General features: G+C 37.6%; 1 protein-coding gene and 2 long non-coding RNA genes across 5 annotated transcripts; all 3 read left to right on the forward strand.

Moving 5' to 3' along the window:
- The first annotated feature begins 1,328 nt into the window (after window positions 1–1,328).
- LOC113327504 (F-box protein At5g07610-like) lies at window positions 1,329–5,189 on the forward strand. Of its 3 annotated transcripts, none has more exons than XM_026574694.1 (3): window positions 1,329–1,420; window positions 1,677–2,931; window positions 4,537–5,189. In XM_026574694.1, the coding sequence occupies exon 2, from the start codon at window positions 1,707–1,709 to the stop codon at window positions 2,898–2,900; it is 1,194 nt and encodes a 397-aa protein (XP_026430479.1). In that variant the 5' UTR covers window positions 1,329–1,420; window positions 1,677–1,706; the 3' UTR covers window positions 2,901–2,931; window positions 4,537–5,189. The 3 variants fall into 3 exon arrangements, 2 of the variants coding, with proteins under 2 accessions (XP_026430479.1, XP_026430480.1); XR_003348954.1 differs by having other exon boundaries at window positions 1,366–2,931; window positions 4,537–4,914; window positions 5,013–5,189; XM_026574695.1 differs by having other exon boundaries at window positions 1,366–2,931; window positions 4,554–5,189.
- Window positions 5,190–13,343: 8,154 nt separating this feature from the next.
- On the forward strand, window positions 13,344–14,504 carry LOC113327507. The gene is made up of 4 exons (XR_003348959.1): window positions 13,344–13,388; window positions 13,717–14,007; window positions 14,205–14,338; window positions 14,473–14,504. It is a non-coding gene; the product is annotated as an uncharacterized LOC113327507 (long non-coding RNA).
- A 27-nt stretch (window positions 14,505–14,531) lies between these two features.
- Window positions 14,532–15,453, forward strand: LOC113327508. Its single transcript, XR_003348960.1, has 3 exons — window positions 14,532–14,665; window positions 14,813–14,921; window positions 15,022–15,453. It is a non-coding gene; the product is annotated as an uncharacterized LOC113327508 (long non-coding RNA).
- The last annotated feature ends 1,275 nt before the right edge of the window (window positions 15,454–16,728 follow it).

The raw sequence follows: 16,728 nt of genomic DNA on the forward strand, positions 1-16,728 counted from the left end.
AACGAGCAAATGCTAGGAGAGAAAAGTAGCAGGTACATGTGTTAACTTTTTTCACACACTTATTTTTTGATTTGCAACACTTTTTGACCAATCTAGCAGCTCAATCTAGCTCATAGGAATGTGTCATTACACAACGTAACCATCGGGTCGATATCTAGGCCATGGCTCCAAACCAGGCACGGCCCGCTTAGACCTTATTTCATACTACAAGGGCAGCGCAACCCTCGTGTTTAGTTTCCACCATTGAGTTTATGTAACTTCAATGTCATATAGATACCCCTTAACTAGTGTCATTGGTTGGGTATAAATTGTTGGCCCATAAATCTTTTTGAGTGGCCGCTAAAAACGGCAGGGCATGTACTACCTCCATTTCAGAAAAAGAGAAATTTTCACAGTTTCATTTTTGCCTAAAATAGGCCAAAATGAAAAGTGAAAAGTCACTTTTACAGACACAAGGGTGAATTATCACTTTTCCCCACACAGGGTGAAAGTATCACTTTTCCTGACACGGGATGAAAGTATCATTTTTCCTGACACGGCGCAAAAGTATCATTTTCCTGATACGGGGTGAAAGTATCAGTTTTCCTGACACAAAGTGAAAGTATCATTTTTCTAGACGCGGAGTGAAAGTATCATTTTTCCTGACATGACGCGAAAGTATCATTTTTCCTGACACGGAGGCAAAGTATCATTTTTCCTGACACGGCGCGAAAGTATCATTTTTCCTGACACGGAGCGAAAGTATCATTTTTCAGGCACGGCGTGAAAGTATCATTTTTCCAGACCTGGAATGAAAGTACGTTTTTCCTGACATAGAGGAAAAGTATCACTTTTCCCAACACGGCGTGAAAGTAGTATTTTTCCGACACGGCGCGAAACTATCATTTTTTCTGATAAATCCCAGGGTATACCGTCAAGTAAGGATGAATATGATACATTAGAAATTATGTGAAAAGGCTTCACTAAAATCGCTAAAAGGGAGGGACATTGTCGGTTTACCACCAAACCGTATGGAATTTTTTTTTATCACCAAACCGTATCCAATCTTTTTATCAAATTGTAATTTTACAAGAAAATCATAAAAGGGACTCCCTACTTACGGGTCATCCGGTCGGTGACTTAATTACGGAACATCTTAGTAGTTGGATTTTGTTACAATTAAGCTATATCAAAGACAGATCAATTACTATTTTTCTTGGCCTTAAGACAGTAAGGCCGTCGTGATACCTAGTAAATAAATAATCTGTTATTACAGAACGTAGACCATCGGGTCGATATCTAGGCCATGGCTCAAATTCAGGCACGGCCCGCTTAGACCTTATTTCATACTCCTCTTTGCCGCATCTCTGGAAAAAAACCTCTATCCACTTCTCCGCCTCCAATTTTCTCCTCGATGAAAGTGGGAAACCCTAAAACAAAGGTACATTTTTTCTTTCATTGGGTTCCTTTTTGGTTTCCATTGAACTTTCATTACATCCATCTTCTTGGTTTTAAATTATCACTGTTTTCTTCTTTTAAAGAACTATTTTTGTAGCACGAAGATAGGATTTTTCCTGGGGTTTCATAAGTTGAACTGATTTTTCAATACCTTATAGTGCTAATCGGAATTGACATCATTTGCAAAAACCCATTTTTCAGAAATTTGATAAGGTAGACCTAAATTGGAATTTTTGTAGGGTTATATATAAAATTCAAGAAGCAAGAAGATGGTCTTACATTCCTCCGAGAATCAGAAGATTAACAGTGAGATTTCATCGTCTTTGATTGCTGTAATCAGTAACCCTGATTTGTTAAGAGGGGTTTTATTGTGTTTATCTGTGAAGTCTCTACTTGTATTCAAATCTGTTTCAAAACAATGGTGCCACCTCATCTCTGATTTTGATTTTATTAAGGAACATTTGGTTCACAGACGCCCTTCAGTTCCTGGATTTTACCTGCAGCAATTGTCTCCTTGGGAGGACCCAGAATTTGAGTTCATTTTCTTGGAAGGTAACATCCCTAGTAGTCTCCCGTTGCGAACACAAGCGGATTTCTCAAATGGAGGGCTCACAGTTTCAGGGATTGAACAATCTTGTAATGGTCTGCTCTTACTATGTTGCTACAGTTCCATTGATGGTAAGTATTATATCTGCAACCCGTCCACAAAACGTTACTCAGTTCTTCCTAAAGATATAAAGAGTAGTTGGGAGTTGAGTATTTGTAGTGTGAGTTTAGCTTTTGATCCCTTGAAGTCACCTCATTACAAAGTTGTTTGCATTTGGAGAAACGAGAATGATAATTTTGTGATTGAAATCTATTGTTCGAGAACGGCCAGTTGGAGGCTCTCTGGAAATCCTGTTGCTGCTGCACCTTATGATGTGTTTTACAAGTCTGGTGTGTTTTGGAATGGTTCATTGCATTGGATGAGCACAAATTGTGATTCAAGTAACTCTAGTGAATCTTCTGTTTATTTCGACGTTGATAGAGAACAACTAAGGAGAATGCCAGTGCCACCTGCACCCGAAAAATGGTATAGAAGAGTGGTTGAATACTTTGGAGAATGCAAGGGGAAATTACATCTTATTCAAAATTATCTTCCAAGTACTACAACAAGTTTAGATGTTTTGGAGATGGATGTTGATTATAGATGTTGGACGCTAAAATACTATGTCACACTAGATCAGTTGTCAATAATACATCCACACGATATTGTAGATGACCAGGGTTTGTTCAAATTCTCTGTATTGCTTATCGAGGAAGAAAAAGATTCGTCAAAGTTAGTGGTGCTAATACAAGAAAGAGTTGTTTCATTTGATCTTAAGAAATTTGAGTCAAAAATTATCCATGGAACTATTCAGCGGTATCCAGGATCCCCATGGTTTAAAGCTCATCAGTATATTGAATCACTCGCTTTCGTTTGATAACTTTTTGCCAGTTTTGTGACAGTACAAGGTATGTTAAAGTTAATGTTTAGATTTCTTTAATCTCTTCAGTTATGTTGAAACTGGCGGCGTTATTATAGTGAGAAATTTATGCAGAGAAGATTCGGTTTTATTTTAATTTTGAAATCTGACGTTCTTGTGAAACCCACCCTATGAGATATGAGTCCGTCTTTTAGTATTATAAATTTGTGTTCCAGTATCGAAGAGTTTTGTTTATTAGCTCTGACTGTTTATATTTTGAATTCATATGCCTTTTGTTTTGAAATGTTAATATTGTACTCCAGACTCCAGTTATGGGATTGTTTCTTTTTGCATTTATTTTGATTTCTTTAATGGTAATTGGTACCCTTTTATTTATTCACGCGCTTGGCTGATAAATGCTTATTCAGTTGTTGAAGGCATTATTTGCTTGATTGCTTTGCCTAATGCAGTAAAGTCATTTATTTTAATGTTTTATGTATTTCCTCGGCAATTTATAAGTAGAGGACAGTATGAGACCTTGGGAGCTGATTGTTTTTCTTGACCTTAATGGATAGTATGGGTTTTTTTTTGATCAATAATGGATAGTACGGTTCCCATAGGCCTTGTCTGATATTGAGGTTTATAGGAGACTTATGAATGTCTAATATTTCAAATTTTGTTTTGATTGGGTCTAACCCGTCCAATATTACATGGACAATAGCGTCGAAACATGAACCCCCGGTTCAGTTTTAGCCTTTGTACAGTTAAACCTCACCCACCACACTCGATAGCTTGGTGGAATGTTATTGAATTAATGCTAACCTTGAATTAACACCCGCAAACCATGCTTTCTATTTGGTTGTATGGATTTAGATGTTGCATTTTCATTGTGTATGTTTCATATTTTCCACCTATAAGCGCTGATTGAGTTGCAAGCTGGATTGACAAAGATTTTTTTGAAGAATAAGTTTCTCGACTGCTCCTCCACCTTATATCCTCCCTTTTAGCTGAGGATCTAGTGTTATTTAGTTGCCATCATTAGATATCTGTTTCCAGATTTTTCATTCTGCATTTCTGTCCTTGTATTACATATCAACAGTTGCTTCAGGTTGAAGTACTCTCTACTGTGATCTAAAGTCCCTCGTTTTACGTAAAAAGCTGATTGTCGATGATGTTGATTAGGTGAAGAAGTAGATCTATTTGCTGCATTTTATCTTTCCAAACATCAACATTTGTTCGTGATTTCGGTAGGATTTAGTTGGATCTGTAACTTCTGTGGCGGCATATTACTACATCTTCTGTTTTTCCTTATTTCCTATGGTTTTCATTTTAGAAGTTATAATGCGTGGGTTAACTCATGGGTTCCCATCAACAACCGTTCTGGTAATTAGGATGGTATTCTTTTCTATCTGTATTAAAATTGTCTACTTGAGACTCAAATATGGATAAAGGACACCAGGAGATGTGAATTGTAAATCTGAAACATATTAAAACTTCTACTTGCATGTAAAACATAGCTAGGAGATGCAGAACAGATAGGAAGTGATGAAGTGATCCATTTAATTTTTATAGAGATAGTATCATCTCAGTGTAAGTTGATTAAGTCAACCATGTTTCTGTATTTACCCCTGGGGTTCTGTAAAATTTTGATTAGGTGATCAAAGATTGCAGATTTGAACGAGGGACAGGGAGACAAAGGTATGAAACGTGCTGCACATATATGGTAAGTATGTGGCTGGGAGAAAGATAGAGATGCAAAGAGGAGGCCAGAAGTTATCATTGATGGAAGTTGCAAAGATAAATTTGGATTTGTGCAGGATTTCTACATGAGTGAGTGTGCAAGGCGTTACAGCTGAGCAATAGTATTAAGAGAAGGGTTTCCGCAGCTTAACTTGGAGAGCAGCTTCGCGAAAATGAAGGGATCGGTTGTATATGGTGAGCAGAGCTAGGAAGATTTGAGAGTTCTAAATGCAGGGGATGGTATTGGCCCTATTGGGTGTCGAGAGTTGGTACACAACTTCGAAGCAGTTGGGTAAATCTGAGTTCTTATGCTGTCCTCTTTTTATTAACCAGAGCTGAAAGTTGATTCTTGCAGTTAATGCTGTCTGTTTGATTGTTCTGCCTTTGTAGATGATTGGTGGTTGTAACCTAGTTGTTGGATCGCAGCCACCTAATTGGTGGTTTCTCATGCCAAATTGCCAATTTACTTAGTTTTTTCTTCTGGGCTTGTGCTGCTCCAGTTTGGAGTGGGCACATCTCTGTGTTTCTTTGAACTTTTGTTATAAATGGACTATTTTTATGCTGAAATTAGGTGTGCAACTCTAAATTGATTTGAAATAACAGTCACGTCCTTAATGCTAGTACCATTTTATTGCAACAGTAGGCTCTATCTCCTCGGACCGGAGCAAAAACTGCCCTGACTTAAAAGAATTCAGCAGAAAACTAGCTCATCTATTTTGTGTTCATCGCTTGGACTGCAATTTTCATGGTAACACATAAAGGAGCAGTAAATCAAGTACAGGGCACAAGATAATGTGACCCAAATCATGGCATGCTAAATACATGATAAGAACCTCAGGAAGTTAATAAAGTTATTATATAAACCCACTATTAACACCAAAAATACATGCCAAGTTCCTTTCATGCACATTATGAAGCGAATACAAATGCAATCAACAACGTCGATGGTCTTGTTTGTGATGGTTCTCCTGTGGATGCCGAAGAAGACTTTGTCGCAGAAATATTTATGCACCCCTCAATATGCCTTGGCTAATCAAGCTTGTAAGTCGCTACCAGTCTCACAGCATGGACATTCTAGTCATCATGGCCATAACAACCAACACCAACAGAGGCGCGGAAGCAGACAGCAGCACCACCACCATCACTTGTCACAACAGCAAACGGATTGTTGCAGGTGGATCAAGGAAATGGATGCTACTTGTGTCTGCCAACTGATGTCTAAATTGCCTGTGTTCATGTGGAAACCTAAGCATAGTTACACAGTTAACGTCCATGAATCATGCACTGTTACTTTTAATTGCTCCGGACGATTCGATTAATGGGCAACTAGATGGAACTTGATGCAATAATGGAAATAATGGATTTGATCTTTGGTCGCTCAAAAGAGAAACGAATAGTCAATTACAGGAAAACGGGTCTATGTAATGTTATCTATGGAAATGAAATACTAAGGTCTGTGTTATCCGATAAAGGCATGAATATTATAAGCATCCTACTTCACCATATCTAAGTTTCCAACTAACATGGTTCGAACTTCCAAGCCATCTTATTATACAGCCAAAAAGTAAATAATAGCCCAAGGTTTACCGTGGAAAATTCCGTGGCTGAATCTAAGGTTTACAAGGTAAAAGCTACGGTCATCAATCCGATGATTTTCGAGTGAGATTAGGCCACTTGCCCTACAGACGGTTCACCGGATTCTTTTCGGTGTTTTCTCGATAGGTGCATGTATATTAGTAGGGTTATACATAAGTTTACTCCGTTGACTTATGTATAACAGTATATTAGACGGTCCTCCTTTATCTTTCTTAGCTCATGAGATGCAAGGATTATAAAGAAGGAATTAGGTCTGAAAATGGCAAAGAAGGAAGGGGCAGACAGAGTTATAGGTGCATGTATATTAGACGGAGTTATAGGTCCATGTATATTAGACGGAGTTATAGGGCAGACAGAGTTCAGGGGCGTCTCTGACAATTCGACGATCTTGTGCCAAAAAGCATAGAACGCCTTTTTACGTAATAATTTTTTTTTTACACATATAATAATATATTTTTTAAATAAAATCTGTTGTCTAACAATGAAATTAAGTAATTCATGTCGCACAAACTAAGAACAATATTAATAAGCCCGGAACTTTCCATCAAAAACGAAAACAAACAAAGACAAAGCTACGTCCATAAACAGATTGAAGCAGACAGCCACCAACCAGTTACTCTTTCATTTTAGAACCTGTGATGTAATTTTTTCCGTTCTCGATAATGTACCTGCATTAAAGCAAGAACAAAACAAAATTAGCAAGGAAACTGAAGCCAAAAAAGATGCTGCAGTTGTAAACTGTAGTTTAGTGGAATCTTCGAAGATGTAAATTGAAGAAAGAGAGTGGTTAGTTATTAGTGAACACAAAAATCGCAACAATTTTGCAAGTGATTATCACTATAAACTATTAAAACTATGTGAACACAAAAGAGAGTGTACCAACGTGCAACTAAAGAAAGAGAGTGGTTAGTTATTAGGGAACACAAAATCGCAACCATGGAGATAGAGTTTTTGAGTGATAGATAAGTTCAAGTCTCCACATACCTTGTAGTCGATGAAGTTTCACAAGTTCCTTGAGTAGTTTTTCGTCTTTGTATGATGGTCCTCCATGGAGTCTTGAGCTCAACTACACTTTCTATCCTAGACCGAGACTTAGCTATAAGTAGACTAGAAATCAAGACTTATAGTTTTGATCACTAACATTGATAAACATATTTGAGATAGCAACGCATGAGAGTTCGACCGAGCAGTGCTCTAACAGTCTCCCCCTTTGTCAATTTTAGTGAAAAAACTATCAATACATATGGAATACAAAAATAGATAAACAAACTTTTGTAGCTTCTCTTCCACATGCCTGATATTCTTGGTTTTTCAACATTACTCAAAATCTTCGTCACTTCCAAGTACTCCAATGATCCCAAAAGTTGTAAGTTTAGTATCCCCGTTGTTGAAAATCCGTAGTCATAACAATTAGAAAACAAGAATTCTCAATCATTGTTATACATTGTCATAGTATTATTATACAACATCGAAGTGATAGACACATTTTTGTGTCTGATAAAATCTCAGTTACGTGTATTGTTAGTGCTCGATTTTGTACTTATTTGGTTATTTTATATCTTTGTAGGTATTTTTGGAAAAATAAGCTTTTGCGGCGAAATTGGCTCGAAAAGCGGTTTTTGCGCTCGTGGGAGAAAATTACTATACAGACCCTCCCTTTGGATAAGGGGTAACCTAATTACTAAGGGGCACCCTCTAAGAAACCCCCCAACATCACCTGCTATTCGCACCTCTACTCTGGATAGTGGGAGGTCATCTTCAGCATTTCAAAAACTTTCTTTTTTGGCGGGAAAAATGGTAGTCGAGAGAACAAAATTAGGGTTGAGATTCTGATCGATTTCTAGGGAGATTAAAGGGCTGAAATTGATTGGGTTTACTCCCAAGGAAAAAACAGGCCTGGTGTAGTCTTTTATTCGAACCCAAATTGGCTAGAATAGCCGGAAAAAGGAAACCAAGTTGGAGTTATACACGGGTTGTTGTTGGAGTTATTTTTGGAATTCAAGGGAGATTAAAGTGGTATAAACATTCCCAAAGATTTGTATCTATCTAAGTAAGAGTTTAGAATCAAAAGGAAAACTCAGAAACGCATGAAACAAAAAAAAGAAAAAATTATTGTCGTGGCTGCCAAGAAAGAAAAGAAGGAATTAAATCGGATTTTAGAGGTTTCTGAGTGGTATAAAAGGATGGGTCGAGTCCCATAGGGTGTTATCTAGGTCTAGGAGAAGTTACGGGAGGTTTAGAACATAACAGAGACAATATGAGAAGTTACAAAAATTTCAGTTCTGCTGGTGTACAAGAAGAACACGAAGAACAATGACTCTCACCTAACTTCTCATATTGTCTCTGTTATGTTCTAAACCTCCCGTAACTTCTCCTAGACCTAGATAACACCCTATGGGACTCGACCCATCCTTTTATACCACTCAGAAACCTCTAAAATCCGATTTAATTCCTTCTTTTCTTTCTTGGCAGCCACGACAATAATTTTTTCTTTTTTTTGTTTCATGCGTTTCTGAGTTTTCCTTTTGATTCTAAACTCTTACTTAGATAGATACAAATCTTTGGGAATGTTTATACCACTTTAATCTCCCTTGAATTCCAAAAATAACTCCAACAACAACCCGTGTATAACTCCAACTTGGTTTCCTTTTTCCGGCTATTCTAGCCAATTTGGGTTCGAATAAAAGACTACACCAGGCCTGTTTTTTCCTTGGGAGTAAACCCAATCAATAAAAGAACACGAAGAACAATGACTCTCACCTAACTGTCGTTGTTCTACATCACTTCAGTTCTATCGTTCCTGTAACAGTGCAACTGTAACACTTATAACTGTTGCAGATCCCTGTGTTGGCACTTTTTCACCCTTTTAATCAACTTTTGGGATATAAACATGTATTTTGAGCAAGTGATTAATATGAGGAGCTAAACCCCTTAGCTGAGGCGACGGAGGAAGTCATTTTTCCATGAAAAGTGGTATATTTCTATTTTAATTAATTTTTGCAATATGTTTTATGATTATTTGCATAGAACTAGTATTGTAAAATTGATTTTTATTTGCATGATTGTGATTCGTTTTGATGGAACATGCTTATTTTAGGACTTTTGATGTTTCATGCTTGGTGTTTACAATTTTTACTTCAAAAATCTACAAGAGGCAATAAATTAGAATCACTTTAAACGTAAAGAATTGCATGAATATTGATTAGATTAAATCACTTAATTGGTTAATGGTGGAATCCTGAGTTTCAGTGCTTTTTACAATCTTGATAACAAAATCATCTTAAGTTTTCTATTTTATTTTTGAGTCTGTAGTTGCAGGTTTCCCTACAACACACCCCTCATGATATCTTGATAATAATTTCTAGATCTAAACGCAAAAATGATGATAAGAGTGCGAAAATTGTAAATGGACACAAGGATTTTTTACATGGTTCGATCAATGTGATCTACATCCATGGTTCTTCACTATGATTGTTGAGATTACATGAATATTACATTTAGAATCTCCATTAATGGGTTTTTAGCAGAACTCTTGATCTAGTTTTTTAGGGAAGAAGATGATAAAGAAAATAAAGACTCTCTCCCTCTACAAAGTGTCTCCTCTACAAAATGTGTTTCCCCTACAAATTGTATCCCTTCTTTCTCTGTCCTTCTCTTCTCTTTATATAGGTGTTTACATAGTGGATGACAGCTCACAAGTAGTGGATTACAGCTCATATTACCCTACATTTTCGGATCCCCTGTTACGTTTTCCCAGGCTCTATTTATAATTTCGCAGGCTCACTTATAATTTCGCAGGCTCTGCTACATTCTCGCAAGCTAAGGAAATAATTGAGTCTCGCATACTAACAAATGTGTTGTGCGATATTTGGATCCTACATCTTGCCTCTTTTTCCTTGAATATTACTTGAAGAGCGATCTTTAAGGAAAAATCCACCTTGTTGTTGTTGGAGGAACGAGCGAAAGAATATTGGACTTGAAAAGTACGTACTTGCCTCTATTCTTTTGTGAAGTTCCGGAGCTTTGAGAAGTATATATGAAGTATCATTTCTTGAAGTATGCGAAGTATGAAGTATCCTTTGAGAAGTATAATAAGTATGAAGTATCCTTTGAGAAGTATAAGAAGTATGAAGTATCCTTCCTCGAATGTGAATAAGAAGTACTTTCCTCGTACTCTGCGGTACTATCGCGATCTTATAAGTGTTAAATTCGCAAACTTTCACAATCTCGCAAGATCATCATACTTTTATCGTGTTTAGGCTATCGTCATTTGTTACATCACTTTTCTAACTCATCTGCGATGTCTTCGCAATGTGTTGTAAATGATAATTTCTAAATGTCGTCATTTGCGAGATCCTGATCCTACATCTTGCCTCTTCTCATGTCTTCTCTGCGAAGGGGAGAATGTCATGAGAAATTATACTTCTAAATGCCGCAGCTGTTCATCTTTCCATATTTTCCTCTGTTATTTGTTTTCGTAAATGATAGATTAAGCAAAGAAGAGATTATTCTGTCATCTGGATGTATATATATATTTCAATCTCGCAGCTTCATCTGCATTATTTTCATTCATCTTGTCAAAGATAAGATTTATTGGATTTTCTTTCCATATCGATCTCTGGTGTGGTCTTATTTTTCCTTCCTAAGTAAAGGTCTTACTATGCCACCCTTTGTCATTTCGACAAAATCGCAGGACATTTTTACACTTTCATGTAAGAACCCATTGATCTTGCCTTAACTTATTCTTTTGAATTCTTGTTGCGACAATATGAAAGGCCTAAATTTCCTTGCTGATGAGTGCCAAATATTGTATATATTTATCCCTTTTTGTTGGCATTTTAACTCATCTTTTGTGCATTAATTCTACATTTTATCCCATATTCTGTATTTTCATTGTTTTCAAGAATAAATATTTTTATTAATTAATTCTGCATTTTTAGGTAATAAATAAAGTTCGGATGAGTCGCGGAGCGAAAAGAGCAGAAAAGTAGTGAAAAGCCGGGAGAAATTACGCAAGGAAACCGCGAAGAATGGTGCGCACAACCTCATTTTCTACACACAAAAGCGCCTCCGTTCTCAGCCATCAGATCATTTCTCAGAAGCATCCGACGGTCGCTCCTTCATAGAGCATCAAAATCTGAAGTCTCTGCCAAGCACCACAGCGCTGAAATTCCAAGCCTTCAGATTAGATGGTAGTTGAATCCAACGGTCGCTCCCTTGCTGTGCATCAAAGTTTGATACTTCCGCTAAACACTACAGTACCTAACATCATCTGAAACCGTTGACTTCGTTGTGTTTCAAAATCCAACGGTTGCATCGATTCATCTCTTATCTTACCGTTAGATCTACCAGCCATCTTCGCATCCAGCGGCTTACCTTCTCTGGACATCGAACCTTGATATCTCGCATAACACCCTAGCAACCGAACCATTTAACCTCAACCAAACATCTCCTCCTTCCTCTCCATCGACCTCACCCCCTCTGCAGAGCCATACCCTGCCGCACCATCACCACCACCTTCTTCCCTGTCGTCACCACCCCTCCTACAACAGCCACCAAACCACCAACTCTCCACAACAACCGCAACCCATCACTACTATCATCACCCCTATCACCTATTAAGCTATTTCAACAACTCCACCATCCTCTTCACTGTTAGGATTGGATTTGGTGAATTAGATTGATAGATGAAGCAATTGGAGGCGTGGATAGCATGAGGGGAGTCAGAGGAAGAATGGGTCGTCGCACATGGGAGGAATTGTGCCATAAAATTAGGTAATTTGCAAAACCTAATTTCACTGATTTTGGGGGAAAATTGGGGGAAAGCCCTAATGATGTAATTGGGTATAAATATGTGGTGAGGGATGTGTGTAAAAACTATGTTGGGATTAGCCCACATCCAGGACTCTCATGTCCTGTTAACTGTTAATTTTCAATTTTCAATTTACAAGCTCATTTCAGTTCATGTTGTTCTCAATATTGTTTCTTGTTAATTGCTGTGCTCTTGTTATGTTTGTGATGTTGTGTTATTCACTGTTAATGTGTTAAGTATCATGTTAGGTTAAATTAATTCCTGTTAGTATTTCAGTTCTGCTCCTGTTAGTTGTGCTTATGTTCATGTTTGTTTATATGTTTATCCTCATTGTTGTGTCATGTTTAATTCACTGTCATTTGAAGGAATGTTAGGCTAGATACATTTGAAGCAATGAACTGATTGTGTAATGGAAGAAATCAGTGCTTAAAGCAAGCTGATTTTCTTGCCATTCCCTGTGTATGCTTGTATGCAATGTGCTGATTGTGCATTGGGGGAAATTAGTGCTCACTAGTGACAATGAGCAAGTTAATTTTCCTCCCATTCTTTTAGTTTGCCTGTATTCTGCCTAGCCTTGCTTCATTTCAGTTTCTTTATCACCCCTGCCCTTGGCTTAGGCCTTGGTTCATCTTGTGTTGTTTTCTGTTGCTGTTGTGTCTTCCCTGTTGCTGCCCTGTTAGTTACCCACTACTTGTTTTCTTGTTGCTTCCCCTACTGCTGTTGTTTCCTTGGCCTTGCTGTGCATTTGCCTCTGTCTTGCTGTTCTTGCTGCTACTTGCATTGTCTTGTGCTGCAATACTGCTTTCTTTTCTTGGCCCTGTGTACAGCTGCTGCATTGCCTTCTATGCCTCCCTCTGCAGCTGCTGTTGCTTTTGCTCTGCAGTTGCTGTTTCTCTTGCACTTGTTGTATTTGGTGAACCAGATGTTGGGAAGAGTACATTTTCGGACCAGATTGTTGGTCAAAACCTCTCAATTGTAACAGATATACCTCCAACTACTAGACATTGGATACTTGGTATAGTTTTTAGCGAAGAATATCAGGTAATATCATTTTTTATTCGTATTTTGTATATTATGTTGCTGAAGTACTGAAAGTGTGTAAAAATTATTCACGTTGGATATGGTGACTCACTGGTGTTATTGGTAAGAAAATGCTTGAGGGAAAAATGTTCGCAGCTCTGCTGTTCGCACCAGTTGGTATGCACTTTTTCAAATAAAGTGGAACCTTGCTGCAGTTAGTGTTTTCTGAAGTGTGTGTTTTTTTTTCCTTTCAGATTGATGAGGTTTTGGAGGAAGCTAACCTTAAATTCAAAGTGAAATGTTTGGTTAGGCATGAAGAGGTTGCAAAGAGACTAGAGGTTATAAACTATTAGATGTATTCTAAAGTCTTTTATTTGATTGAGATTTTATGGTTCCACATTCCGAATAAATTTACAATTTTAGTCATCAAAACTAGAAAACAGTGTTAGTATATGTTTAATGGGAAGATAGATTTGACCGTAAAAAGTCTGGATCAGTGACATTTGATGTTGTTTCATGTCTTTTATGTTACATATTAATCGTTTTTGGAAAAAGCAAGCAGTGTTATGGCCATATGTTATAGCGGTATTCCTTCTATGCAATCGTTAATGTTGCACAATAAGTATTACTTATCATTGCTTCTGATTTTATTCTTGGTTTTTACAGGAAAAGCTACAAGATTGTCGTATTTTGAATGAATCATCGACAATCATTTTCGTCAAAGAGATGAATGCAGGAAATTGAGTTGTTGGTCTTTATTCATGTCTGTTTTCTTCGTCGCCCCCCCACTGCTGCAACAGTCATCTAATATAAGAAGACCTTACATATTTATAATTAAAGATGGACAAACCTGAGCTGCCAATATCGATTTTGATTCTTGACCTATATGAATATGGGCTAGTCGAAGTTGTTCTTGGCCTTTTAAAATTTCTTCTTGTAGGCGAAGACTTAAATCAGGTAGCTTTTGCAAAGTATAGCCAGAAACGAAAAAATGGATCCAGCTGAATGAACTTTTGTATATTGTAACTCTGTTCTTACCTGCTTTCTTTCAGCGCTTGAGATTGGAATTTAAGTCGCTTGAATTATTACATTTGTCTCACATTTTTTCGTTACCTTGTGTTGATTTGATAATTTATGCAAGTGGTGAATTACAGGAGCACGGCAAATGTGATGGGTATAGTTCTTCCAATTGAGCAAGTAACAAATGTGTTGGGTATAGTTCTTCCAATTGAACAAGTAAACAGACCTCCAACTACATACTCCAATCTGATGGGCAGCTGGTGACCAGGTGATTATAATATATTTTAATCAATATTCATCATGTATGTATTAGTTATTCCTTCTTTGATGTATCAAACGTTCTAGAGTGGGTTTTTATTGTAACAAACACAAATTCATTTGATTTTATCTGTATTTATTCAGGTATCCTCTTGGTCCTGGTATAGATGTGGGAGTTAATCACCAAGTACTTCATTGACCAATGTGGCCAACAGTGTAGAAATTGATCAGCATTCTGTTTTCTGTCCAGCTGACATTCTGTTGATGACAACACAAAGTATCTGTTCATGAGGTAGAAGCACTTGTCCACGCCGGTGGAGAATCTTGGAACTGGAAGGTGTGTTTTTAGTTAGGGAACTGTGTATGCTTTGGATGACTTGACTGACATCTTGCACTTTCATGGAGTTGTTTGTCGAACCACTGAGAGTTATAATGAACTTAGATGACATTATGGAACGTTGAAAGTTATATATTTCTCTTCCAGTGCCCTACTGTTAGCTTGTCGAACCACTGAGAGGAGAAGGCTGCAACATTTGCACCTGGAAAATCCCCTTCCACACTGAGTGTGAGTATGGAAAAATGCTCATGAACAGGTAACAGAGAAATGTATTTCCCTTGACCGGGAGTTGATTTTTTTTTTTAGTTTATATGCATATAGTACTTGCGGTCTCAAATTATGTTATCACGAACTAGGCGGGTGCAAAAGTATCATCAGAATCTTTTCCAACATGAATCGGCTGCTGCAGTAGAACGAACTTAATGGTGAAGGCAGTTGCAGAAGGACAATGCCTCTTAGCTACACTGTAGGAAGCTTATAGAAAGCTTCATTTGTTGATTTGGAGATCTCTCATTGCCGCACTTGAGCATTTGTGTGGACTCATGCAGCTTCTGAGTTGTTTCCTGAGTTGGACTAGGTTTGAATGCTTCGCCTCCCTTCCTAAACCCTGCAAAACACATGCATACCGAAGGAACAAATGGGATATGAATGGTCAGAGCTTAGTGAGTTCAAACCCAGGTCCTGACTTTCAGCTGCTACCAATCCCTCAATAACAGCCTATGTCCTGTGTGTCCTTGATGTCTTGGTTTTTGGTCAGTTTTTCTTTTTAATGTAAATGTACAATGATTATGGATGTTATTACACAAATACGCTCCAAGTTTGTTGCTGTCTTGTTGGTTAACCAGAAGAGGCGGATGGATTTTGTAGTCTACTTTGTTGCATTATTTTTAGAATAAAATCCATATTTGTTTTTGCATTGTACTCTTGTGAATCACTTTCAAAGAAGATGGCAGAGGGCCTCCACCAAGTGAACGTCAACGACCGGATAATGTTGGTCGAATTCTTTACCAACATCACACCAACGCCTAAACCGGCTAATTATTTTGCGTCTAAACTCCTCTACCAACTTAACTTCAGTGGATAAAACCCGTGATCTTCAAAATGTTGGGTGGTTAAAATCCTTGACCGACGACATCAAACACCTTCACCAACTGAAATTCAGTAAGTTAAAACCTCTAGCAGCTGGAAACATTATATACTGGCCACCTCTACTAATGATGTATTAGTCTTCAACAACAACTATTTTTGCGGGTGAAGTATTTCAGCAACAAATAGTTTATGCTTCTACCAACGACAGCCAGTAGTTATTAAAAATTTTGGCCGACCAAAAATTTTGTCGTCTATTTCAGCTGAAAGATATCTCTTCCAGCAGCATGGTTGATCCAGGTCTTTAGCAAAGCAAGATTTAGTCACAGGGCGTGTCTGTTGCCATGATCGTTGCTACATAGATCCAGTCGCTAAAAACGGCCTTGTATCCACTTAATGAGACTAGTCGCTGAAGCCCAATTTTCTTGTAGTGACACCAATCAAAGCCCAACGAAAATTATCCTCCACATTAAGGCAAGAAATACTTATAGTAAAAATACCTTCAAGATAGTCATCAACTTCAATCATATCCGAATTCCATATTAACAAAATTCCGCCCGATCTTCCATAAGAATTTAGCGCAATCCACCTACACGGAGTTGCACCCCAACATTGACGCACAATATGGTCGTCGCACGCACTAAGATTCGTCTCTTGAATAATAAGAATAAAAGGCTTCCATCGTTTCACAAGATTTTTTAACTTCCAGCGTTTATTAGGGTCGTTAAGACCGTTATCATTCCAAGATATTATGCTAAACATTTTAAAAATTGCAAGCCCCTACAAACCAATCCAAAAGAGCAAGACCAATCAACTTTCATCCATTTCTCCCACCACAAGCTCATCTTTAAAAGCGTTAGCATGAGCTAAGACAGAAACTTTAACAAAAGAAATTTCTTGATCGGTGAATCCTATACCCGAAGGATTACCGGAATTTTTAAGTTTACCATAAAGGGTGTTGAATTTTTCTGATGTAC

This window comes from Papaver somniferum, unplaced genomic scaffold (assembly GCF_003573695.1).
Source record: "Papaver somniferum cultivar HN1 unplaced genomic scaffold, ASM357369v1 unplaced-scaffold_102, whole genome shotgun sequence".
NCBI lineage: Eukaryota > Viridiplantae > Streptophyta > Magnoliopsida > Ranunculales > Papaveraceae > Papaver > Papaver somniferum.

Excerpts from the sequence above, each read along its gene's own strand:
- LOC113327504 (XM_026574694.1), top strand. The coding sequence starts at position 1,707 with ATGGTCTTACATTCCTCCGAGAATCAGAAGATTAACAGTGAGATTTCA.